Source organism: Hermetia illucens, chromosome 5, assembly GCF_905115235.1.
Source record: "Hermetia illucens chromosome 5, iHerIll2.2.curated.20191125, whole genome shotgun sequence".
In the NCBI taxonomy this organism is placed as follows: Eukaryota; Metazoa; Arthropoda; class Insecta; order Diptera; family Stratiomyidae; genus Hermetia; species Hermetia illucens.
In genome coordinates this window covers 7,967,671-7,992,004 of record NC_051853.1, presented here as the reverse complement: position 1 = coordinate 7,992,004, position 24,334 = coordinate 7,967,671, and the positions used below count along the sequence as shown (strand labels likewise).

At 43.4% G+C, this 24,334-nt stretch overlaps 2 protein-coding genes across 3 annotated transcripts in view; one reads left to right on the top strand and one right to left on the bottom strand.

Moving 5' to 3' along the window:
• LOC119656660 (protein shifted) overlaps positions 1 to 14,886 on the top strand; it is a 23,733-nt gene extending 8,847 nt beyond the window's left edge. Inside the window, exons 2-8 of one of the 2 annotated variants that reach the window (XM_038063139.1) lie at positions 5,438 to 5,589; positions 5,674 to 5,916; positions 6,160 to 6,303; positions 7,158 to 7,364; positions 14,315 to 14,410; positions 14,486 to 14,692; positions 14,756 to 14,886. In XM_038063139.1, the coding sequence (XP_037919067.1) occupies positions 5,442 to 5,589; positions 5,674 to 5,916; positions 6,160 to 6,303; positions 7,158 to 7,364; positions 14,315 to 14,410; positions 14,486 to 14,692; positions 14,756 to 14,802 (1,092 nt within the window). In that variant the 5' untranslated portion in view covers positions 5,438 to 5,441 and the 3' untranslated portion in view covers positions 14,803 to 14,886. Of the gene's footprint in view, positions 1 to 5,437; positions 5,590 to 5,673; positions 5,917 to 6,159; positions 6,331 to 7,157; positions 7,365 to 14,314; positions 14,411 to 14,485; positions 14,693 to 14,755 lie in introns of both variants that reach the window. The other variant, XM_038063138.1, reaches the window with a different exon arrangement.
• On the bottom strand, positions 7,390 to 24,334 carry LOC119656664 (5-demethoxyubiquinone hydroxylase, mitochondrial). The gene is made up of 4 exons (XM_038063142.1): positions 24,139 to 24,334; positions 13,905 to 14,217; positions 7,671 to 7,792; positions 7,390 to 7,608 (listed from the first exon to the last, which is right to left on the bottom strand). The coding sequence occupies exons 2-4, from the start codon at positions 14,203 to 14,205 to the stop codon at positions 7,450 to 7,452; spliced, it is 582 nt and encodes a 193-aa protein (XP_037919070.1). The 5' UTR covers positions 14,206 to 14,217; positions 24,139 to 24,334; the 3' UTR covers positions 7,390 to 7,449.

The following is a 24,334-nucleotide window of genomic DNA, read 5'->3' as shown; positions in this document are numbered from 1 at the left end:
GGTTCTGGTGGTTTTTTATCCTCCATGGACAGAACTACCTCCTCTAGTTCCTTTGCAGTGAAGAATGGGCATTCCTCAGTACTCACTTCTTCATCGACAGTGTCAGTTAGAATTGGGTGAACAGGAAAAAGGGTCTACCCGATTTCTTCAATCTTCGCTGCTTCTATAGAATAGAGCGATAAATGGGCACCGATTTTTTTGGAAACCAGCCTCTACCCGAGGCTCTATGGCCTCTGTTTACGACGTTGATTAGCTCCTGCCAGCAGTGTGCCTTCTGCCTGTTAATTTCGTGGCGAAATTCCTTTTCCCCACTCTTAAACTCTGCGGTTCTAAGCGTCATCTCGTCTTGGCCTCTTGCGTACTGAGCAACCTGCCGACGTCTGAGACCTGCAATTTCAGCCGTTCAACAGTATACGGGTAATTTCCCGGAACGCAGTTTCCTTTTGGTAACCGATGCATTAAAAACAGCGGTAATAAGGCTCGTTGTTGAATGAACTAGCGACTCAGGTGCAGTTCTTCTGTCTGCACCTGGGTCTTGTCGCTAATTTACCCCTCTTGTGAGAGCTTCGACAAATTTTGCCACGTCAATTTTCCCGGTGTTTCATCCGGTAGGTGTTTGCTGGACGGCAGAATATTGAGAAGAGCCGTTTGTCACTACACTGTATTGATCTTCTAGTACCTTCCATTGTTAATCGTTAACACTAAGGACTCTGTAGCAAAAGTTACGTTAGTATAGTGCCCTCGCAACCAGGACGTCGGAATGCTACCGGTATTAAGGACAATGAGTCCTGTCCTGGCGGCCAAAATCTGTGTGCCTCGAGAATCTGGTTGAAGTATGTCCCCATGTGGTGTTAAAGTCTCCTCCAACTAGAATTCTCCCTTTCGTGTTTCTAATATCGTTCTCCTTCCGCGAAAGATTTCCCTTCGTTCGGTTTAATGAGAATGGCCCTTCTCTTTTTCTTTGACTCTGATGTCATAGTCGACTTCGACTTTGCTACGAAGGAGTCACTGCTGTTGCTGTTCAACTTAGAATAGCTGTTGTTGCTGAATTTTTTCTTGTTTTCGACACTGCTTGATTCACTTGGTTACTACTTTGCGAAATGTTTACTGTCCTGGTCGGCAGATCCCCGCTGTTTTCCCCTCGCTTTCTTTTGTCGATTTTTTGTCTCCCCTCTAGCGGACAGAGGGCACTTCGTTTTGCACAACTAGAGTCTGCACTAGCGATGTGCTTTTTCCTCAGCGCCTCTTCGGCTGTCATCCAGGAGCTTCACTGGTGTGCAATAAGGTCCAACAGTTCTTCCATCTCCATTATGACATTTTCGATAACCATGTTTCGGTGGACGATGGTAGCACTTCTTGGGTAGCCTGTCTCTCTCTACTCTTATCTTTCTGATAAAAACCATCCTCTCCTGTGAGGTGACTTGCATTTCCGCCTGATTGGAGAGTTCATCACCCGTTTTCCCGACAAAGGGCTCGTAGTTTGCCATCTTTATACCTGGCCCCTTTTCCAAACTCGAATTCGATTTCCTTTTTGGTCGCCAGCACTCTTAGCCTCTACGGTATCACTCCCTTTTTCATTCCCAGGCGCCTTCACCGTTGGAACAGTGGGCCTTTCTACTTTTTCAGAAGATGACCATAGTAACTTGGCGCTTCTTGAAAAGAGATTTTTATTGGGATCTCCCATTTTAGCTGCCAGCAGTGGACGTGTTTCGTCGTGTTTGTTGTTGCTGTTGTGATTGTTGTCATTGTAACTTCGGTCCCAGCTTCAAGCCGTTATTTCCGCTAGAAAGTGCGATCGTCTTGAATGATTCCCGTGATTATCTATAGAGCAGGGAGGTCAAGCATGGGCTAACACATATTCTCATGGTAGTTTGTCTTAAGAGCCGGGATCAGGTGCTAATCAGGAATCCGTCTCAACTGAGCCTGCTCTACCAACTTAATGATGTCATAGTCTGGAACGTACTTGGAGCTCTGCCTTATTATCGGGAAGGAGGCAGCTATAACATTAGCCTGAAAGCAGTTTCCATGAGATATCACTTTGATGTGCTAAGGTAACCGAATACCAGAGCTGTCAGCTCATTTGCAACCTATTCTGAATCGTTTGCCAAATCATAAATCAATGCCATGCCAGGTCGTCGTCGTTGTCGTCGCTCACGTTAATTCACCACTAACTTGACTAGTGGTTATCCGAGACTACCGATTGGCACGCAAAAGGGAAGATATCATCATCAACGGGGCAACAACCGGTATCCGGTGTAGGCCTGCCTTAATAAGGAACTCCAGACATCCCGGTTTTGCGCCGAGGTCCACCAATTCGATATCCCTAAATGCTGTCTTGCGTCCTGACCTACGTCATCGCTCCATCTCAGGCAGGGTCTGCCTTGTCTTCTGTTTCTACCATAGATATTGCCCTTATAGACTTTCCGGGCTGGATAATCCTCATCCATACACACACCGTAACCTATTGAGCCGAATTTCACCCACAACTTGACGGTCATGGTATCGCTCATAGATTTCGTCGTTATGTAGGCCACGGAATCGTCCATCCTCATGTAGTGGGCCAAAAATTCTTCGGAGAATTCTTCTCTCGAACGTGGCCAAGAGTTCGCAATTTTTCTTGCTAAGAACCCAAGTTTCCGAGGAATACATGAGGACTGGCAAGATCATAGTCTTGGACAGTAAGAGCGTTGACTCTATGGTGAGACGTTTCGAGCGGAACAGTTTTTGTAAGCTGAAGTAGGCTCTGTTGGCTGCCAACAACCGTGCGCGGATTTCATCATCGTAGCTGTTATCAGTTGTAATTTTCGACCCTAGATAGGAGAACTTATCAACGGTCTCAAAGTTGTATTCCCCTATCTTTATTCTTCCCGTTTGACCAGTGCGTTTTGATGTTGTTGGTTGGTGGCTTTTTGGTGCTGACGTTGCCACCATATATTTTATCTTGCCTTCATTGATGTGCAGCCCAAGATCTCGCGCCGCCTGCTCGATCTGAACGAAGGAAGTTTGTACGTCTCGGGTCGTTGTTCCCATGATGTCGGTATCGTCAGCATAGGCCAGTAGTAGGGTGGACTTAAAGAGGATCGTATCTTTCGCATTTACCTCAGCATCACGGATCACTTTTTCCAGGGCCAGGTTAAAGAGGGCATGTTAGAACATCCCTTTGTCGTAGAGCGTTGTTGATGTCGAATGGTCTTGAAAGTGATTCTGCTGCTTTTATCAGGCCTCGCACATTGGTCAGGGTCAGCCTAGTCAGTTTTATTAATTTCGTCGGGATACCGAATTCTCTCAAGGCCGTGTACAGTTTTACCCTGGCTATGCTCTCATAGGTGGCTTTAAAGTCGATTAATAGATGGTGCAACTGGTGTCCATATTCCAACAGTTTTTCCATCGCTTGCCGTAGAGAGAAAATCTGATCTGCTGCTGATTTGCCTGGAGTGAAGCCTCTTTGGTATAGGCCAATGATGTTCTGGGCGTATGGGGCTATCCAGCCTAGCAAGATAGCGGAGAATATCTTGTAAATCAGCAACGTGATACGAGACAGATAATGCTCCGTTGCCAGTCGTCAGACGTTGATTCGCTGTCCCACACCTTGAGCACAAGTTGATGAGCCACTTAGTGTAATTGGTCGTCTCCATATTTAACCAGTTGGGCTGTAATTCCATCGGCTCTTGGCGACTTATAATTTTTAAGCCGATGAATTGCACGGACTATTTCTTCTATACTTGGTGGTGGCAGTATTTGTTCATCGTCTTCAGTTGGCGGGACCTCCAACTCACCGGTGGTCAGCTTGTTGAGCAGTTCATGAAAATACTCAACCTATCGTTCCAATATTCCCATTCTGTCGGAAATCAGACTTCCCTCTTTGTCTTGGCAGAATGAGCATCGAGGTATATAAAACTTCATCCTGCTGACTTGTTGGTAAAACTTGCGCGCCTGGTGCGGTTTCTCTCCCTGTACTTTTCGAGCTCACATACCTGTTGGTCTTCCCAGGCTTCCGTTTTCCGTCTGTGAATTGGCTTCACCCTTCGATGGATTTCATGATAAGTCTCCGCTCATGCCCGCGAGAGAGAGAATGCAACATTACCTGGTATGTGGCATTCTTCCGTTTCGTTGCTAGCTTACATTCATCGTCGAACCAGCCATTCCGACTTTTTTGCAACTGTGGCCAAGTATGTTTGTGGCCGTATCAATGATAACGTTTTTCAGGTGAGGACCATTTGTTGTTGCTTAATCTCCAGTATCTCTGTGGGTTGCGGTTATTGCGACTTCCATTTCCCCTTATAGGTGTTACGAGGGGCTGTGTTGTGGATGGCTTCAGTTTAACTCTCACATGATTGTCAGAGGAGTTTCTGGGCGATGTTGTTATTCAAGCTCGGAGCACCATGCCAACGAAATAGTGATCCGAGTCTATATTGCCTCTCCTAATAAGTTCTGACATTCATCAAGCCTGAGAGGTGACGGCGTTCCATCAACACGTGGTCAATTTGGTTGATAATGTTCCCGTCTGGAGAGGCCCACGTTTGTTTTTGGATCGATTTCTTAGCAAACCGGGTACTTCCAAAAACCATTTCGTGTGACACTGCTAATTGAATAACCCACAGTCCGTTATCATGTGCATTTTGATGTAAGCTATGGGAGCCGACGTATCGCCTGAATACGGGTCCGTCCCTACTTGGTTGTTAAAATTCCCAAGTATGATTTTGGTATCATATCTGGGACAGGCTTCGAGGGTTCGTTTTACTGCCCCGTAGAAGGTATCCTTCTCCGACTCTGCAGTCTCCTCTGTAGGGGCGTGAACGTTTATGAGGCTTATATTTCCAAACTTGCCTCGCAAGCGCAGAGTGCATAGCCGTTCGCTTATGTTTTCAAAGCCGATAACAGCAGGTTTCATTTTTTGGCTGACTAAGGAACCTATTCCGAGCACATGGTTTACTGGATGACTACTATATGGTGTAGTGGCTCTTCTCGAGGAAACCGGTCCCTGTCCAACGCATCTCTTGCAACGCTGTTACATCAGCTCTATATTGGGACAGGGTATCGGCTAGCTGCTTGGCTACTCCTTCTCTATAAAGGGAGCACATGTTCCATGAAAAAATGCGCAAATCGTTATTCCGTTGTCGTTGTCGGGTTCGTTGTTGAGCAGTCAATCCAATCCAGGAGGCTACTTTCGGGACTTCGTAACTTCGGTTTTCCGTGTAGGGTTGTTAGTCCTACCCAACCCCCAATCTGGAGAACCATTTGTGCAAATGGTTCTTCAAAAAGAGTGCAGAATAGCGGAATTGTCATGCACACTTTAAGGAAACATAAAATTTTTATACTTGGAACGTCCAGCTTTCGGTTTCCCGACTTGTTTAATATTGAAAACTAAATCACATCACTATCTGTCTCATTTATCTAAAACACTAAAATCATATTTTGTATTTTTCCATCATTTCAGCGTCATGTCGAATCTTGCCAAAGAATGTATGTTGTTATTATTAATATTCATTGTGACGATAACATGTAAAGACCACAGTCGGCGACAGCATAAGAACAAAACAGATGAGCTATCATTATGGATAAATGAACAACAAATGAAAAAGTTGTCAGGTGAGCCTTGATACCACGATTACTATAAAAAAACTGAACATAACAATAGATAAATTTTCTATATTGGATTATCGTCCCGCCCAGGCATTCAAATAAAAGTTTTCGCAATTGACAATGGACGAGTAAATAATGAACTGAGAAACCCAAATTTCAACCAATACTTACCAACGATACCATCTGAAGTGAATTCTGTAAATTTTACGTGGGATGCTGGCAATAAATATTATCTGTATAATTTCGACCGATTGAAGTCTCTCGATGAAACAATTCTACAAGCTCCAACAGTTTCAATCGAACCTAAAGGGCGCATACCAAGGAAAGAAAGTGGTAAATAGTAATTAGTAGAAGATATGATTTAGCAGATAGATCCCCATAGATGCTAATTGATTGAAAATGTTAAAAAGATAGATCAGTAGTCACCCAAATCCGGTCGGCCTTCTGGAGAAATTAGAATACAATAAATTTTGATCATGGAAGCGAGCTTAAGTTTATAACAGAACCGACCGGATTTTCTGGATTCCTGCCGAAAGCATCTAAAAATATGAAACTAAACTTGCATATCGTATATAGGTTTTAGCATATTTCTACCTTGTACTGGAAATAGCTCCGGAACAGCTACATTCAGTATAAGCCTTTCGATTCAAAATCGAAAAGGTAGAGCAGTGCCGGGTACACCACTTCGCTTAAAGTTTAAGAAGGAATGTGCAACGCGAGGTGTGTATGATAGAACATCATTGCAAGGTACGGTTGGCTTTTTGTATATATATATATATAACTTAATCGACACATTTTAACACTAAATACCGAACAATGTGAATAAATTGCTTTTTTAATCGACGAAGATTCATATTCCAGTCTGCAAATATTTTCATTTTTATAAAGCGTTTGTATGCATTTAGTGTTGTAAGTCCTTACATATATATACATACATATATTTTGCTCATACATAATTTTTATTTTCAACGGTTGACCTGGGACTCAACTCGGAATACATTTGAAACATCGAAATATGTGCATGAGTTTTAATTTGTTGATTTACTTTACTTTCTGCTGTTTCACAATTTGGCAAGCCCCATTCGCTGTTTTTTTTGGTTTTGATTAGAAAGGCAATTTAACATGCTATCATTAGAATCGGAAGAAGATAACATTTAAAAAGTAGAAAACGAACTGCAGGAGAGGTACTCCTGAAAAGATACCCTAATGACATTCATATAAATATTTTTCTAAATTTTGCCTTCATAATAAGTTAACGAATTTTCCGATCCTAATGAAAGTAGCTTTACAAAATTCAAAAATAAATTTTAAATTTCAAAAGTAAACATGAACATGCTTTTGCTTCTTCATCAAGAAAAGATTTTTCGAGAGTTGAAATGCAACAAAGATAATAACTGTTTTGTTAGTTACAAAAAACAAAACAAAAATTGATATTTCAACATTTTTGCTGCTTTTGTCGTCCTAATTGCTTGCCTGTAATGCATACTAGAAATTAGATTGCATGCATGCTGCACATACTCTATCAGTGGTTTTTAATTACCTTTAACATGATTCTATATCCAAATTGCGCACAGGTCCTATACCTGATCCTGACTGTGACAAAAAGTGCAAGAACAATGGCTTCTGCAACAATGACAAAATATGTCAATGCAAGGAAGGCTATATGGGTCAATACTGCCAGACGGCGTTATGCTATCCACAATGTATGAATGGAGGAAATTGCACGGCACCAGCTGTGTGCTCGTGTCCCCCAGGATATCAAGGCCCACATTGCGAAGGAGGTAAATATACTTAACATGACTTTGATTACAATTATTACAATAGAATCATTTATTTACAAACAATCACCAACAACTACAAGTTATTTCAAATCTTTTTCGATATGGCTATTGCCGTTTTGCAGCCTAATTTTATAACTTCCGTAAGTGCTTTATAAAAAGGCGCTTGCTCCGCACCGTGATCGATACCGGTATCATGATGTTCTTGTTCTTCATCGCGAAATTTCGTTATAATCTCCAATAATTCCTAAAATTAAATATTAGTCTATGTTGGTCCTGCAATCTAAAATATTTCGTTTCATGATATACCTTATCAGGTGTTGGACTTGCCTCCATAATTTGTCGCAATTGATCATTATAATGTTCTACGATTACGGTTTCAACAGCTACAGTACACGCCATAGCCGCTTTTTCACCTAACAAAGCAGATCCTGGACGGGAAAATAATATTTAAAATGAATTCTGAGAACTATCATACACACATCTGTCCATCGAATTATGAACGATGAACTTTTTTGATCGTGAGGAAAAATCAATTTGTTTCTCCACTAAATGGCTGAAATGTTATTATAGAATAAGAACCGTTATTTGCCTGGAAGTCGCTTCATTCTGTCGAAAGTCGTTTTTTACGCTGATCTATTTTCCGATATTGTTGTGGGGTTTCTCGGGAAAATCGAGAAGTTAAGGCGGATTTGAAAAATCGATTTTTTTTTTGGATCAATTGTATCTATATATGCGAGGTTAGACAATTAAGTAATGAAACTGATTCCATAAAAACCGTATATTTAAAAATTATTCTATAACTCTGCCATCCCCTTCAAAGTAGTCCCCTTGGACAGCGATTCCAGCGCGTTATCCACTCTTCGTAACATTTCTGGAATGCTTCGACTGGGATGGCCTCGGGGGGAACAGCCATTGTGAGCTTTGGCGTTTGGTTTCGGGGTCGTATTGAAAAAAACAGCTCTCATCGCCTGTAATAATTCGATCAAGCAGCGTGGACTAGTTTCCTACTTGTTCCAAATAGTCTTCTACTACGGTCATTCGATGCTACTTTTGCTCCTCAGAAAGGTTCTTTGGAACCATCTTCGTGCACAACTTTTTCATCGCAAAATCGCCTGTTATGACTGTTCTAACTGTTTCACGGTTCATACATAGTTCCAAGGCCAACAATCGAACTGCTAAACACCGATCTTCACGGATTAGGGCGCGCACACTGGTCTCCCATTCCGCGCCTCGTCTGGTCTCCTACTCCGCGCCTCATCTTCCACGCTTTCATCCCCCTCCTTAAACCCTTTATGCCATCGAAACACCTGGGCACGACTAAGAGCACTATACCATGCACTTTTACAATTATAGCGTACGTTTCCGAAGCTATTTCGCCCAATCTGGCGCAAAATTTTATCGCGACGCATTGCTCTAGATTTCGTTTCTCCATTTTTGTGACGAGCACCACCAACACACGTCTACTCAACACGACACAGCAGGCGAACTAAACAAGGTAGAGCGATGGTGAATAAATTAATGGAGAGGGGAAGGATGTCGGGGAAGGGGAAGGGAATTTGAAAGTTGCAGGTTTACCACAAACGCGGCAATAAAAAAAGTCTTATTACTTAATTGTCTAACCTCGTAGTGTAGAATATTTGGGCAACCTTCTTTTTCTTTTTTGTTTTATTCAGTCTTTGTCCCGTTCCCAAGCGGGGTAGGCTCGTCGTGATCGCCATTGGGCTCTATCAAATGCCTGACCTGATGCAATTCGAGGCTTTTAAATCTCTATTCAGTGTGTCAAGCCACCGTTGTTTCTGCCGCACTTTTGGTCGTTTACCATCGACTTCGATTTTCAGAGTAATCTTGGCAAGTGAATTCTCGTTAGGGCGAATTGCGTGACCATACCATCGAAGACGCCTTTCTCGCAATTTTTCCACGATCGATGCAACCCCATAACGATCGCGAATATCCTCATTTCGGGTGTGATCAAAACGTGTCACGCCAATAGTCCAACGCAACAACTTGGTCTCTATTTCCACAAGACGCCGTTCATTGTCCTTTATAGTCGGTCAACACTCAAAACCATAGACGGCGGCAGGACGGACGACATTGCGGTAAATTTTACATTTGAGACGTTCACAAAAGACAAAGAACATCGGTTGTGAAACGCCACTTCATCCAGGTTGCATTAATGCATGAAGCAATTTCATAATGCAGTTCCCCAGTGGCTGAAGGCGTTGACCCGAGGTATTTAAATCGCTCAGTTCTGGGCAGGCCACTGCAACTAACAGTGATTTTGCGAATATGCGGAATCACCTCATCCAAGTACGCGATATACTGCTCCAGGCTATCTGCGGGTGGACAGTATATGCTTAAGCAAAACCACCGTCCTAAAGGTCCCGTGATTGAGACACATACACCCCCACAGACGCAATCTAGATGCGTATCATTAATGACAACGGCCGCTTTTGTCGACCCCCTAGCAGTTAACACCCGCATGTCGTCAGGTAAGCCTCTGACGTAGTCGTTGACTGCCCAGGGTTACTGCAACATGGCTACGCTAATATTGTTCTCGCGCATGTTCTAGCTATGATCATGCATCATGGCAACCGCTCTGGCGCAGTTCAACTGCAGCAGTGTGACCGACATGGCGCTCAGTGGCGGGCGTTAATTCTAGCCACCCTTGCGGCATAGATCGGGCACAACATCGACCGGAGCATATGTCCAGCCGGAAGTTCACGGATCGCACAATTCCTACAGTGTACCTCGTTACTGCAAGAAGAGGCCGTATGGCACTTTGCGAGCACACAAATGGTCCTTCGTTTTGCAGTCAGCGGCCCTATGGTCAAACCCTAGGCACCTGAAGCACGGGGGGAGCACGTCATGCGACCTGGCTCGGTAATTAAACCACTTGACATACACCCACTCGGCGGATGTCAACCTATAAATAACAGTTGTAATTCCCTCCAGCCGATCGGATCGGCCGACTGACAATCTTCATCTCTTTGGCGAATCTCTCAGCTGATATCTCCTCCGCGAGATGATTCTCGTGTGTCTGCTGCAGCATACGTCGTAAATTATGGCTCTAGGCCCAAGCTCATAGGCCAAACCAATTTGCCCCATGGCACCTGTTATCGTCTGCCTTTTCACTCACATGACCATTAAGAGCGCCGGCAATAATGATTTAGTCGTCAGCAGGCACGTGATAAGCCTTTTCATCGAGAAGTTGCCAGAAGGCATCTTTCTCGGCATCAGGTCGACCTATCTGTGGTGCGTATGCGGTGAAGAAGTGAATAGTGCGATCAGCTGATATAATGGTGAGCTTCATCAGCCGATTATCAAATCGTTCGACTTCTTTAATGGCATCACGGAAACCCTCTGAGATGGCAATGCCAACACCATATTGAGTGTGTGGGTTACCAAAGTAGACAAGTTTGTAGCCATTTTTACCGCGTTCGCGTTCAATGTCGCAGCTTTTGGCACCAGACCATCGGGTTTCTTGCAGAGCGCAGATGTCAATGCGCCTTTTCCGAAGGGCTCTTGCGAGTTCCTCCGTCTTTCCAGTTAGGGTACCAACATTTAGCGTGCAGACACGTATTTGTTTTGTTCGTTGTGTGCGGACTAACTTGCTTACGTCCTGACGCCGTCCATGCGTCAAGAACCCTTGCCCATTTCTCGACAGGACGTCGACTGAGGTGGACGCCCTAGCATTTCTCCGAGGCTTGTGACTCAATCCGATCATCATGTTTGTAACGACATTCTATGCATTTTCTTGGTCGACCTGTCGCGGTTACTCATGGAGAAACACCGTGAGAAGCATCGCCCTCTTTACATTGCATTTCTGGATCTAGAGAAAGCGTTTGACCGTGTACCACACGAACTCATCTTGTATGCTTTACGACAACACTTCGTGCCAGAAGAACTCGTGCGCTGGGTTCAATTGCTCTACCACGATCCGAAAAGTAAAGTTCGAAGTATGGCGGGTGTATCAAAACCGCTTCGTGTCTCTGTTGGAGTTCATCAAGGAAGTGCCCTCTCACCACTCCTCTTTGTCCTTGTTATGGACACCGTCACACGGGATATCCAACGTCCAGCGCCCTACACACTGCTTTATGCAGATGATGTTTTCCTAGCATCTGATAGCAAAAATGATCTCGAGCAACTTGATCAAAAATGGAATGATCGCCTCATGCAACACGGTCTCAGATTGAATTTAAACAAAACTGAATTTTTGACGACCGATCCCCATGAAACAGGCACAATCACTGTCAGCGGCAGTGATCTGCCCAGAACTGAGCGATTTAAATACCTCGGGTCAACGCTATCAGCCAATGGAGAACTGCGTTATGAAATTGCTTCACGCATTAACGCAACCTGGATGAAGTGGCGTTCCACAACTGGTGTCCTTTGTGATCGACGTATCAACGAACGTCTCAAATCTAAAATTTACCGCAATGTCGTCCGTCCAGTCGCTCTCTATGGTTCTGGCCGACCATAAAAGACAATGAACGGCGTCTTGCGGTAATGGAGACGAAGATGCTACGTTGGACTAGTGGCGTCACACGTTTAGATCACATCCGAAATGAGGATATCCGCGATCGTTATGGAGTTGCACCGATCGTGGAAAAGTTGCGAGAGAGGCGTCTTCGATGGTATGGTCACGCAATTCGTGCAAACGAGAATTCACTTGCCAAGATTGGTCTGAACATCGAAGTCGATGGTAAACGACCAAAAGGCAGACCTAAGCAACGGTGAGTTGATACGCTGGATGGGGATTTGAAAGCCTCGAGATTGCACCCAGATCAGGCATTCGATAGAGCCAAATGGCGAAGCCGATCACGACGAGCCGACCCCGCTTGTGAACGGGACAAAGGCTGAAGAAAAAGAAGAAGAATGCGCCTTTTCCGAAGGGACCTCGGACAGGATGTACTTTAAGACGACGAACCCAGCAACGACAACGGAATAACGATTTGCACATTTTCTCATGGAACGTGTTCTCCCCGTACAAACCGAATGCTGCTCAGCATCTAGCCGATACCCTGTCCCAATGTAAGGCTGCAAGAGATGCGCTGGATAGGGACCGGTTTCCAGAAGAAGAGCCACTACACCATGAATGTAAGCTAGCAACGGAACGGAAGAATGCTGCAATGTGCGAGGTCAGATAAAAGCAGCAGGATCACTCTCGAGACCTTTCAACATGAACAACGATCTAAGACAAGGAGATGCTCTATCGTGCATCCTCTTCAAAGTGGCCCTGGAGAAGGTGATTGGCCTACGCTGACGATATTGATATTATGGGAAAAACAACCCGAGGTGTACAGTCTAAGTTCATCCATTAATGAAGGCAAGACAAAGTACATGGTGGCAACGTCAGCACCAAAAACCAAAAAACGATCAATATCGAATTGCACTGGTCAAACGAAAACAATAAACATAGGAGACTACAACTTTGAGACCGTTGTAAATTGTTCCTATCTAGGGTTGAAAATTTCTCCTATTTAGGATCGAAAATCACAACTGATAACAGCTGTGACGATGAAATCCGGGCACGGTTGTTGGCGACCAACAGAGCCTATTTCAGCTTACAAAAACTGTTATTGCTCTTACTGTACAAGACTATGATCTTGCTAATCTTATGTATTCCTCGGGGACCCGCGTTCGTGAGAAGAATCCTCCGAAGAATTTTTGGCCCGACGAAATCTATGAGCAATACCACGACCGTCTGGTTGTGGATAAAATCCGGCTCAATAGGTTGCGTTGAGCGGGTCACTTAATCTGTATAGATGAGGATGATCCAGCCCAGAAAGTCTTTAATATCTATGGTAGAAAAAAAAGACGATTCCCTGCCTGAGATGGAGCGATAGCGTAGGTCAGGATGACAAGAAAACTTTGATGATGATGAGTAATGATAAAGAAAAACTTGATCTAATAAAATTTTTGGACGATACAATGCAACCTGGGCAGCACATTAACGTAATACAAACAGTTTTTGTGTCATATACCAACAATCTGCAACTTCCACGTACAGAATATGCTTTCACGCAGGCTGTCGCACCTTGCCATACATCGACAGCGAGCATGAATTATCTAAATTCACTGGATCTGGATCCAATACCTTGGCCCGGCAATTCTCCGAACTTAAACCCGATAGAGAGTTGTTGGGCTCATCTGAAACCCAAGGTATACCAACGCAGCAACACTACGCTTACAAATTTCAAAGAAAACATCAAGGATATACGGCATAATGACGTTGTTTTAAAAACGATGACTAGAAATGGTATTCGCAATATCAGGTATACTACATGAGGAATGCAATTGAAAATGGGGGCGGGGTTACAAAGTAGTAAAGTAAGGAGATGTTAGGGTTTAACAATATATCACGCATATGTCACTCAAATAACAAAGTCATATTTTATTAATCTAAATTCAAAATTTTGGTTTTTATCGCTGCCTAAAGTTAAAATTTTGTATTTTTTGCAGCGTTCATAATTCAATGGACAGATACTGTAGTGGAAAATTAAATATTGCGTTATTTAAGAAAAAAATCTCCTTAATTACCTGCTCCCAGTAGAAATCCTGCTACATTCCACACCGGCGTCATTACTGTCGGCCTTACTCTGTATCTATTGATTAGTTCTTCAAACTGCCGTCTGTGTTCCTTTTCTTGTTCCCACATATGTTTAATCGTTGGTCCCACTTCGGTTTTGCCCAATATAGCCATTTGTCCGGCATAAATACGATCAGCACCTAATTCGCCAGCATGATCAACTCGAATAATTTCATCCGTTAACGGCGAAACTCTTTGATTAAAAAGGCGAACGTTCTTTATCTGCACAAATGTAACTCGGTTTCGCAGCATTTTTGATGGATTCTAGAGAAAGTTTTAAATAGTTCGATTTTTAGAATAATATATATATATGTGAACATCTGGGGTGAAAAGAATTCTGAACTTTATATTAAATTTTCAGGAATTTGTACAGAGAAGTGTTTGAATGGTGGTAAATGCATTCAAAAAGATAAATGCCAATGCACCAAAGGTTATTACGGATTCCGCTGTGAATTTTGTAAGAATATGTTCCAATAGTACATGCGATGCTTGGAAGAAATTTTAATTGAATAATCTTTTATATTTTCTCAAGCCAAATGCGTTATACCCTGCATGAACAGTGGAAAATGTATTGGAAACAATGTCTGTCGATGCCCGCCAGGTTTTGGAGGAAATCACTGTGAAATTGGTCGTCGTCAACGTTCAATTTGCAAAAAGCCTTGTAAACATGGTGTATGTCGCCAAAAAACTCAAAAATGTAAATGTGATAAAGGATGGTATGGTGCATACTGCAATTCACGTAAGGGTTACATTGTTCGCCTTTTCAAATGATGTGTCTGATTTCATTCTTTTGTTGTTTCAGGCGAGCGACGTCGTCAGCGAAGAAAAAATCCAAAGGTCGAACAATAAATGAAACAAAAAAAAAAGGGATAGTGATGTGGTGTCATTTACGTAGTTTTGTGATAAACATGTTTAATAAATGTTAAAAACGTATGATGTTTTAGTATATTTGTTAAAAATGAAGATTAGTGCAGATATCGAATTGGTGGACCTCGGCGCAAATTCGGGATGTCTGGAGTTCCTTATTAAGGCAGGCCTAGAGCGTATATCGGTTGTTGCGCCGTTGATGATGATGAAAATAAGTTAAGCAGGTAGGAAGCCATGTTTCAGTTTTCTTCTATAATTACCTTGTATGCTCTCTTTGTGAACTATGGTTTCTTTACCATCACATAATTTCGGCAAGAGATAATCGAGATCATCGAGGTCGACAATATTTATGGCAACCGATTCGAACGCAAAGCAACGAGATTGAGAGGTTCGCATTCAACCTCCTTAACCGCCTTGCCATAGCAAACTGCATGTAACCAAAGATCAAGATAACCCAAAGTCATAGAGGAAACTTGTGCCATTTGCGGCCTGCCTCGGCCAGTATCTCCAGTGAAAATAGCAATTGCTTTTTAGGAATGGCTTCTGGTTCATTATAACTTTCTAATTCTTCGTCGTCACTGTTTTATAAGCAAAAACCAAAGTCAATGAGAAAAGAGTACGTGGCTGCCAGAACTTCTTAAGAGAAAACCACCATTGATATCCAATCAGCCCAGTTTCCTTACAATGCATAAGATTTTCCATTTAATTTTTGACACAAACCTTGGCACAGGTATGTCATTTCTGGTCTCACATCTCATATGCTAACAGTAGCAAAAGATAAAGTGGTCTAGTGAAGTCACAAAATAGGTACCAGTGCCATCGAGGTTGAACCAATAACAACAGAGCTTATTATGACAGAACTACAATATGCAACGTTGGTCTTTGAAGTAACTCCCCAAAAAATCCAAAAATGAAGAGCTGGAAAGAAAGATGACGGTGCAGAAAAATGAGTCATTATCCAAATGAATCCAAATCCAGCAAACAAACTGAGAGGGATGAATTATGAAAATAGTTACCGACACCAGAGATGGAGCTAATGGCAAAAAGTGTCGAAGAAGAAAATGCATCCTGAGTTACTGAGAGTACAATTTGAATCCGGCGTTTTGTTCATATTAAAACTTTCCAAAAAACCTGGAAAATATCTGCTGAACCTACAAAACACCTGTTGAACTCACATCAAACAAACAATAACAACTGGCAGGATAGACGCCAGTTTCCCGTACCTTCAATCGGGGAAACTGTCCCTTTAGATTGGGAATTCGTATAGTGCTCATGACCCTACCCGAGAAAGTAATCTGTTAAGAAGCCACGAAATATCCCTAACGTCCCTAACGATTTGCACACTTTATCATATAATGTGGCCCTGCACGAAGCAGGATCTGTTCGACACTGGGTATGCGATAAACATTTTCCCAAGGAGAGTCTATATTCCCCCGCGGCGTTGGCAACCATTACTTACATCCGCAAGTAAACCAATGATAATGAAATGGGGATCATTCCAACTAGCAATACCACATGGAATAGTCATTGAAAGTACCTGGTTTGCGCGGGAACAAATCCACAATGAAATGTGCGGTAGGACAACTTTCTACTAAAATGATCACCCGCGGATGCCCCCACCTTTCCGCCTTGATGAATGTCAGAACATGTAAGAGACCAAGGCCAACTACTACCTTGGGAGAATTGGGCTCACATCACTCATTCGATGTCGGAAAAAATCAGTTATTGGTAGTTCGCTCTTCGCCGAGAAACTTTCTCAAGGTTAATACTTAGGAAGCAAGAAGCGGCGGTACGTCTGCACCAGTGCTAGGGCGAATTTGTGGGCCAGTAACCTGCAAATATTAAGACTATTTTTATCGACAACACTTCGGATAGGAACTGACCTCACGCCGAAGACCTTTAAATATGAAAAACGGGCAATGATTGGTTTCTGAAATGTACGCACGCTCCTCGACAATGTTATCGAAGTCTTCAGGATGTTCGCTTTCTCCAACTCGAGCAAAAATTCCAAGAATATAAGGTAGACATTCTGCGTCTAAGCGAAGTAAAATTAAGTAAGATAGTAGAACTCTGAAAAATGTTCCTCTACCTCTTGTCACACTAATGGCAACGTGCTTTTGTACTCTGGAAAGCAAAGTGGTAGCGCCAATCCGGGTTTTCTGATGGTTACCACAAGGCGCGCTCTCTCGACCTGGGAGCCGGTTTCTGACTGAGTTCTAATTACAAAATTTCGATCCAGGTTAAAGAGCGTCATAATTGTACAATACTATGCACCAGTGGAGACTTCCGATATAGTGGGGAAGGATGCTTTCTTCAAGCGGCGGCGGTTTCCTAAAGGTGACATTTTGATCGTGCTGGGTGATTTGAATGCCAAAGTGGGGTCTGACAACACCTTACTCGGATATGTGATGGGGAAACACGGTCTTGGCGACCGTAGCGATAATGGTGGGATGTTCATTTGTTTCTGCAATTTCCACAGCCTCGTAACTGGTGGCACATTTTTCAAGCATAGAGCCTGCCATAAGATCAGTTGGATATCAACTGATCGACCCCGTACAAGTAATCACATCAATCACATTGCAATCAGCAATAGATTTAGGAGTTGTTTCCTGGATGTGCGTAAAAAGAGAGGCACTGACATCGGTCTCGAAAGGGATCTCGTGGGTTTGAAGAGCTACGGCACTTCAAGTTCAGCATTGACCGTTTGTGTGATCAAGCTGTCGCTCGACAATGGGAGAGTTATCACCTGACGGAGAATATAGTTGAACATTGGGCTGCCATCAAAAATAATCTCTTCGCGGGTGCTACAGAGCTCGTCGGCCATGTCCAGAAGGGGCGTCATAAAATCCGACTGATCGTCAGTCAAAGCTCTGATGTCAACGGACTCTGCGTGATTCTATCGATTAAATAAAAGCTATCCATTCGTTACCAGGAAAAATGTTCAATGCTTACGCCATACTGGTGCATGATGGCGAGATTAACCCAGAAGAGGATGATTTAAAGGATTGAAAGTGTGAAAGAAAAACTTGGATTCTACGCAGTAGGCAGTAGTTAACTTTTTTTGTTAACTAACTAATTATTCAACTAAAAACTTGTTAGTTCAGTAGTTAAAATGAACAGCTAATAGTCAGTACCCTCATCGATTAGGGAAATCCGAGTAATTATATAACCGAGGATTTGGTCTACAAGTTTAGTCTGAAAAAGAAAAGCACAAATATTGGAGTCTCTGAGGTGGAGGAGGAGGAGGAATATCGGCCAGTTTCGTTGGTAGTTTGTATTGTTCTTCCGCCAGAGGATTTCTTACACTAGTTCTAGGACGAATTATTGGGTTCGAATATTTTGCCACAAATGATAGTGAATGAGGTAGAAACTTTGAGGAGCATCTTTCTTTAAAATTCAGAGCTATGTGGCTCTCTAGAAGCCAAGCCTCTCGTTTACCAAAACCATCAGTAGGTGGTAATAGCCGCAGCCTATACGAGGTGAACCTACTATTTACAAAACGGATCTAGACCAGAGAGTCGAAAAGCACCTCCCCCAATTCAGGGTGTTATGCGGGACATGCCCATTACATATTTGCAGTCAAGGGTAACTGACTATATTCGAACGAAGCGTCGTCTCAATGAGTATACTTGACCTTACCAGGCAGGCCGCATCTTCAAATGTCCGCACGAGCGAAAAGAAAGAAACGACGTACTCCGAAGTGAACGCTTGTTGCGCACACCAACAAGAAATACGCAAGCTCGCCAAAAGAGCGGAAAGCAGGCGAAAAGAGATCCACCGATGAAAGATTCGGCAAACACCTCGACGCAGTCTCTTGCGGCGATTTTAATTTTTATTTATATTTATGAACGAATTCAATTAAAAATATTGTATTTGTAACTGTTGTTCCTGCTGCTCGCTGCAGCTGTTGTTCTTTGGCCGGAACTTGTGCTGGGCTGCGGTTGTTCGTGCTGCTCCTCGCTGCAACTGCTGCTTTTCGGCCGGAACTTGTGCTGGACTATATCCTGCGAGCGGGCGGCGGAGGACGGGGCACACAATGTAGCAACATCACGAAATGTTTAGCGACACAGATCCGGAGGTAACCTCATCACAATCTTCACAAACCGTGGCCAGGTGGTGATTTCTTTGGGTGAATTTTCACGTTTTCCGTTCAAGGGAAAGCAGGCTCGAGCCGAGTTGCGCGACACAATCTGGGCTCGAGGTGCTTTCCTTGGTTTTTACTGTTTTACTTCGCTGCTAACCCTTTATTTGGGTTTAGTCTGCAATCAGCACGATCTGCACGGGACGGGCAAGTTTGACGTCCAAGTAGATGGGTTGTAAGTTCGGCGAAGATCAAAAGCCGGGGACGTCTCGAAGGATCCCCTCGGTGGCGACTCACAGGTTCAATTGAACACCAAGCGATCGGTTGAGTCCCGGTTCTGGCTGGATTTTTCGTCGGGACTCCTCAGATGAACTTGCGCCGACACACCTATGAGGTATCGTTCCTTCAATTCCAGAGTCTACGATTGTTGCGGATAAGGTTCAGGCGCCCTGGCGGAGGTGTTGCTGTTGTTGTCGTCGCCAAATGTTTTTAGCTCACTCCGATTCTGTGCTGAACTGGGCGTGTTCGTGCGGGGTCACCAATTTAGTATTTAATAAATTATATTTTATTTAAACTTAATTTTATTTTAAAAAACAAAATTCTATTCATAAATCAATACATTTCATAAAAACTTTTTAAAATTCAAATAGTAACCTGCTAGGCCTAATTAAGACGATGCAAAGCCTAATGACCATGGTGGAAGATAATAAGTTTTCCGATGCACAGAGTTCACCTGCCGACTCGCAATTCAGTGAGATTAGCAGCCTTTCTGCATTCCGGTTACCACCGTTTTGGAAAGCACGCCCCGCTTTGTGGTTTGTGCGCGTCGAAGCACAATTTCGTTCGAACCGCGTCGTATGTTCGATAAAGTGATTGGTGAAATCGATCCGGATATCCTGAGTCAGGTTGCGGATATCAACGAGTCACCACCGGAATTCGACAAATCTCTGACCATCATTACCGCAATCAGCGGTTGCTGAGTACTATCTATAAGATATTCTCCTCTATCTTGCTACGCCGGATAGCCGCATACGCCCAGAACATCATTGGTCCCAAAGAGGTTTCACTCTATGCAAATAAGCAACAGATCAGATTTTCTCTCTGCGGCAAGCGATGGAAAAACTGTTGGAATTTGGACATCAGTTGCAAACATCTATTCTTCTTCTTTTTCTTCAGCCTTTGTCCCCTTCGCAAGCGGGGTCGGCTCGTCGTGGTCGGTTTCGCCATCTATTCGGCGACTTTAAAGCCGCCTATGATAGCATAGCCAGGGTAAAACTGTACACGTCCATGAGAGAATTCGGTATCCCGACGAAATTAATAAGACTGACTAGGCTGACCCTGACCAATGTGCGAGGCCAGATAAAAGCAGCAGGATCACTCTCAAGACCATTCGACATCAACAACGATCTACGACAAGGGGTCGCCCTATCATGCGTTCTTTTTGACCTGGCCCTGGAGAAAGTGATCCACGATGCTGAGGTAAATGCGAGGGGTACGATCCTCTTTAAGTCCACCCAGTTATGGAACCGTCGGCATCTTTTAACGACCAGCATAAATCCTGGTTCTAAATAGTAATAAACGAAGATGCATCTGCGCATCTTCTTTCCTCCGTATCATCAGGTCTAATGTTTTCTTTCACAACATGTCCTGTTGTTGAATAATAAACGAAGATGCATTTGCGCATCTTCGCTGCTCAGAATGACCCTAATAAAAGGATAGGATTTTACGTAGATAAGAAGGATTTTACGTATATAAGAACCATATGTGTTATGTATTAGATAGTTTCGTAGAAGATAAGGAATATATATATATTATAAGGAAATATAAATACGAGGTCACCGAGAAGGAACCTCAGTCTTGTTTCGATATTACAGTACGGAAGTACTAAAAGAAACAACTGTGTAACAAAGACACTAAGTTTTATTACTTACCTCACCCAACTACTGGCCTATGCTGACGATATCGACATCATGGGAAGAACGACCCGAGACGTAAAAACTGCCTTCATCCAGATCGAGCAGGCGGCGCGATATGTTCGGATGTACATCAATGAAGGCAAGACAAAATATATGGTGCAAAAGTCAGCACCGAAAACCAACTAACCAACAACATCAAACCGTACTGGTCAAACAGGAACAATAAAGGTAGGAGACAACAACTTTGAGACCGTTGATAATTTCTCCTATCTAGAATCGAAAATCACAACCCATAACAGCTATGACGATGAAATCCACGCACGGTTGTTGGCAGCCAACAGAGCCTATTTCAGCCTAAAAAAACTGTTCCGCTCAAAACGTCTCACCCACAGTTAGATACTAGCCAGCTACCACACTCCCCCTTGCCCCGCAAGGGGAGAAATCAGTGCGAGTACGCACGATTTCAAATTGCTTTGCCCTTGAGCATGAGCGAGATGTAACGAAAATCCGATCAGCTGTGTTTGACTTACCGCCCGGACTTGCCAATGTATTGGTGAGATCGGCAAGTTTTTGCTTATGGATAAGTGAATACGTGAAACAACTTTTTGCTATATGGGTGAGCACGCCGTAGTGCCAGAATAGCAAAAGCTCGCCGATCTCTCTCTTACCAATACGATTTGAAGAAAGATTATGCCTTTTCCTTGTTTAGCGTCTCTGATGTGTAGAGATAAGCTTTTGCAGCGCATTCGCAAGTGGGATCATTTTAGTGTGGGTACTGTCTATAGTAGATCTACTGTGGTCTCACCATAGGGTCAAAGCTCTTACTGTACGAAATAATGATCTTGCCAGTCCTCATGTATTCCTGGGAGACTTGGGTTCTTAGCAAGAAGAATTACGAACTCTTGGCCGCGTTCGAGAGAAGAATCCTCCCAAGAATTTTTGGCCCCCTACATGAGGATGGAGAATTCCGTAGTCTACATAACGAGGAAATCTATGAGCGATACCATGACCGTCAGGTTGTGGATAAAATTCGGCTCGGGAAGTCTAAGGGCAATATTTATGGTAGAAAAAGAAGACGAGGCAGACCCTGCCTGGGATGGAGTGATGGCGTAGGTCAGAACGCCAGACAGCTTTTGGGAATATCGAAATGGTGAATCTCGGCACAAAAACGAGATGTCTGGAGTTCCTTATTAAGGCAGGCCTAGACCAAATACCGGTTGTTGCGCCGCTAATGATGATGAATTAACAGTGAACTTTGGCTTTTTTGTTTTCGAGTTATTTTCTGAATGCTCTTATAATACAGGGTGCGGCAGCATAACTTCCTTTTTTAAAATGCGCGCTACTCAGTTAGTTCATGTCATAGCGGAGCGCTAGTGGTCTCGTTGAAGAGGGGATACTGTAAAGTTTTGTCCCGACACGGTTCAGTCGCCATCATGCGCTGGAATAGTGAGGAGCGTGTCTTTGCCGTTGAGGTTTACTTTTCAAGCGGATGTTCGGTTATTGCAACACAGCGTGCATTTCGGAATCGCTTTTATTTAGCCCCGTTGGCTCCCGTCCCAGACCGCAAATCAATTGTTACATGGGTCACTACATTCAGACAAACTGCAAGTGCGACAAAAGGACGAACTGGAGTCCCTCGGCCCGTTAGATCACCTGAGAACATTGAAGCATCGCCACGGCGTTCTGCGCGCAAACACGCATCTGCCCTTGGACTATCCGATCGTTCTGTGAGAAGAATTCTTCGTGATGATCTTCATTTTCATCCCTATAAGATGGCGATAGTGCAGGAACTTCCAGAACGTGACTTCAATTCTCGGATGAACGCGTGTGAGCTTCTTCTTGATGTCGTTCCCGAGGGTACTATTGTTTTTTTTAGCGATGAAGCCCATTTTCATTTGTATGGTTCGGTTAACAAATAAAACATGCGCTACTGGGCTGACACCAACCTTCGAGAATTGCATCAAAAGCCTTTGCATTCACCCAAAGTCACAGTGTGGTGTGCAATTTCCTCAGCTGGAATTATTGGTCCCTGGTTTTTTGAGGAAAATGAGGTTACAGTGACAGTGAATTCAGACCGGTATGTAAACATGGTACAGAATTTTTTTTTCCCACGGCTAGAAAATTTGGATTTGGGGGACACTTGGTTCCAACAAAACGGTGCAACAGCACACACTTCAAGAGCATCGATGGCTGTTTTGAGGAAACACTTTCCAGAGCGCCTTATCTCAATTAGAGGCGATTTGGAATGGCCGGCACGCTCTCCCGATCTGTCCCCTTGTGATTTTTTTCTATGGGGTTTTTTGAAATCCCGTATTTTTGTGAACCCTACAAGATTTGAAGACCAACATCCAAGAAGAAATTGCCAACATAACACCTGCTATGCTAACAAGAGTCATGACAAACGCCAGAAATCGGTTTACGCAATATATGGAGAATGGGGGACGTCACCTAACAGATTTGATCTTCAAAACAATGTAAATAAAAACTTTGGACATGTACCTACATTATAAAAAATAAATAAATATTTTCCGATGCATACAATCGTTTTTATTGAGTTTTGAAAAAAGGAAGTTATGCTGCCGCACCCAGAGGAGGAAGGGAACTGTCAGTTCAAGGAACCCTCCGCCATCCGGCTCCTCCACCGGTTGTACAAGAGGTACGATCCTCTTTAAGTCCACCCAACTACTGGCCTATGCTGGCGTTATCGACATCACGGGTAGAACGGCCCGGGACGTACAAAATGCCAAAAACATCAACCCGCCCGGGTCAAACGGGAAGAATAAAGACAGGAGACTACAACTTTGAGACCGTTGATAATTTCTCTTATCTAGGGTCGAAAATCACAACCGATAACAGCTATGACGGTGAAATCCACACGGTTGCTGGCAGCCAACAGTTTACAAAAACTGTTCCGCTCGAAACGTCTCACCATAGATTCAAAGCTCTTACTGTACAAGACAATGATCTTGGCCAGTCCTCATACATTCCTCAGGAAGTTGGGTTCTTAATAAGAAAAATTGCGAGCTCTTGGCCGCGTTCGAGAGAAGAATCCTTCGAAGAATTTTTGGCCCCCCTCATGAGGATGGACGATTCCGTAGCCTACATAACGACGAAATCTATGAGCCATACCACGCCTTGTGTTCTTTCGAATATTTTGCCCTCAGAATGTTCCTCTACTTTCAAGAGCACCCTCTTCTGTTGCCTGACAGGACCATAGTTCCTTCCCTAATATCCCAACAGTTTTTAAATGGGATTATGTATATAATGTGCTTCTTATGCATCCGACAAATTTCGTCACTGATTGTTGTCAGTATTACTTACAGAGGAAAATCGGATATGTTTCTCGCACTGAAAGTAATTATCACAACCAAAATAATTCGGATGATTTTTCCAGTTGTCAGCGACCAATAGTTGATAGTAAATACGAAATAAATTCAAGCCGACATCAACTAGCCACAACACGAAAACATCAAAATAATCAGCTGATTCTGATTGTTGCACTCGCTGAATGCAGCGC

Coding starts and splice junctions, on each gene's coding strand:
- LOC119656664 (XM_038063142.1), bottom strand. CDS start 14,205: ATGCTGCGAAACCGAGTTACATTTGTGCAGATAAAGAACGTTCGCCTT. Junction 7,793..13,904: donor AGGATTTCTACTGGGAGCAG/GTAATTAAGGAG, acceptor TTTCCCGTCCAG/GATCTGCTTTGTTAGGTGAA. Junction 7,609..7,670: donor CAAGTCCAACACCTGATAAG/GTATATCATGAA, acceptor ATTTAATTTTAG/GAATTATTGGAGATTATAAC.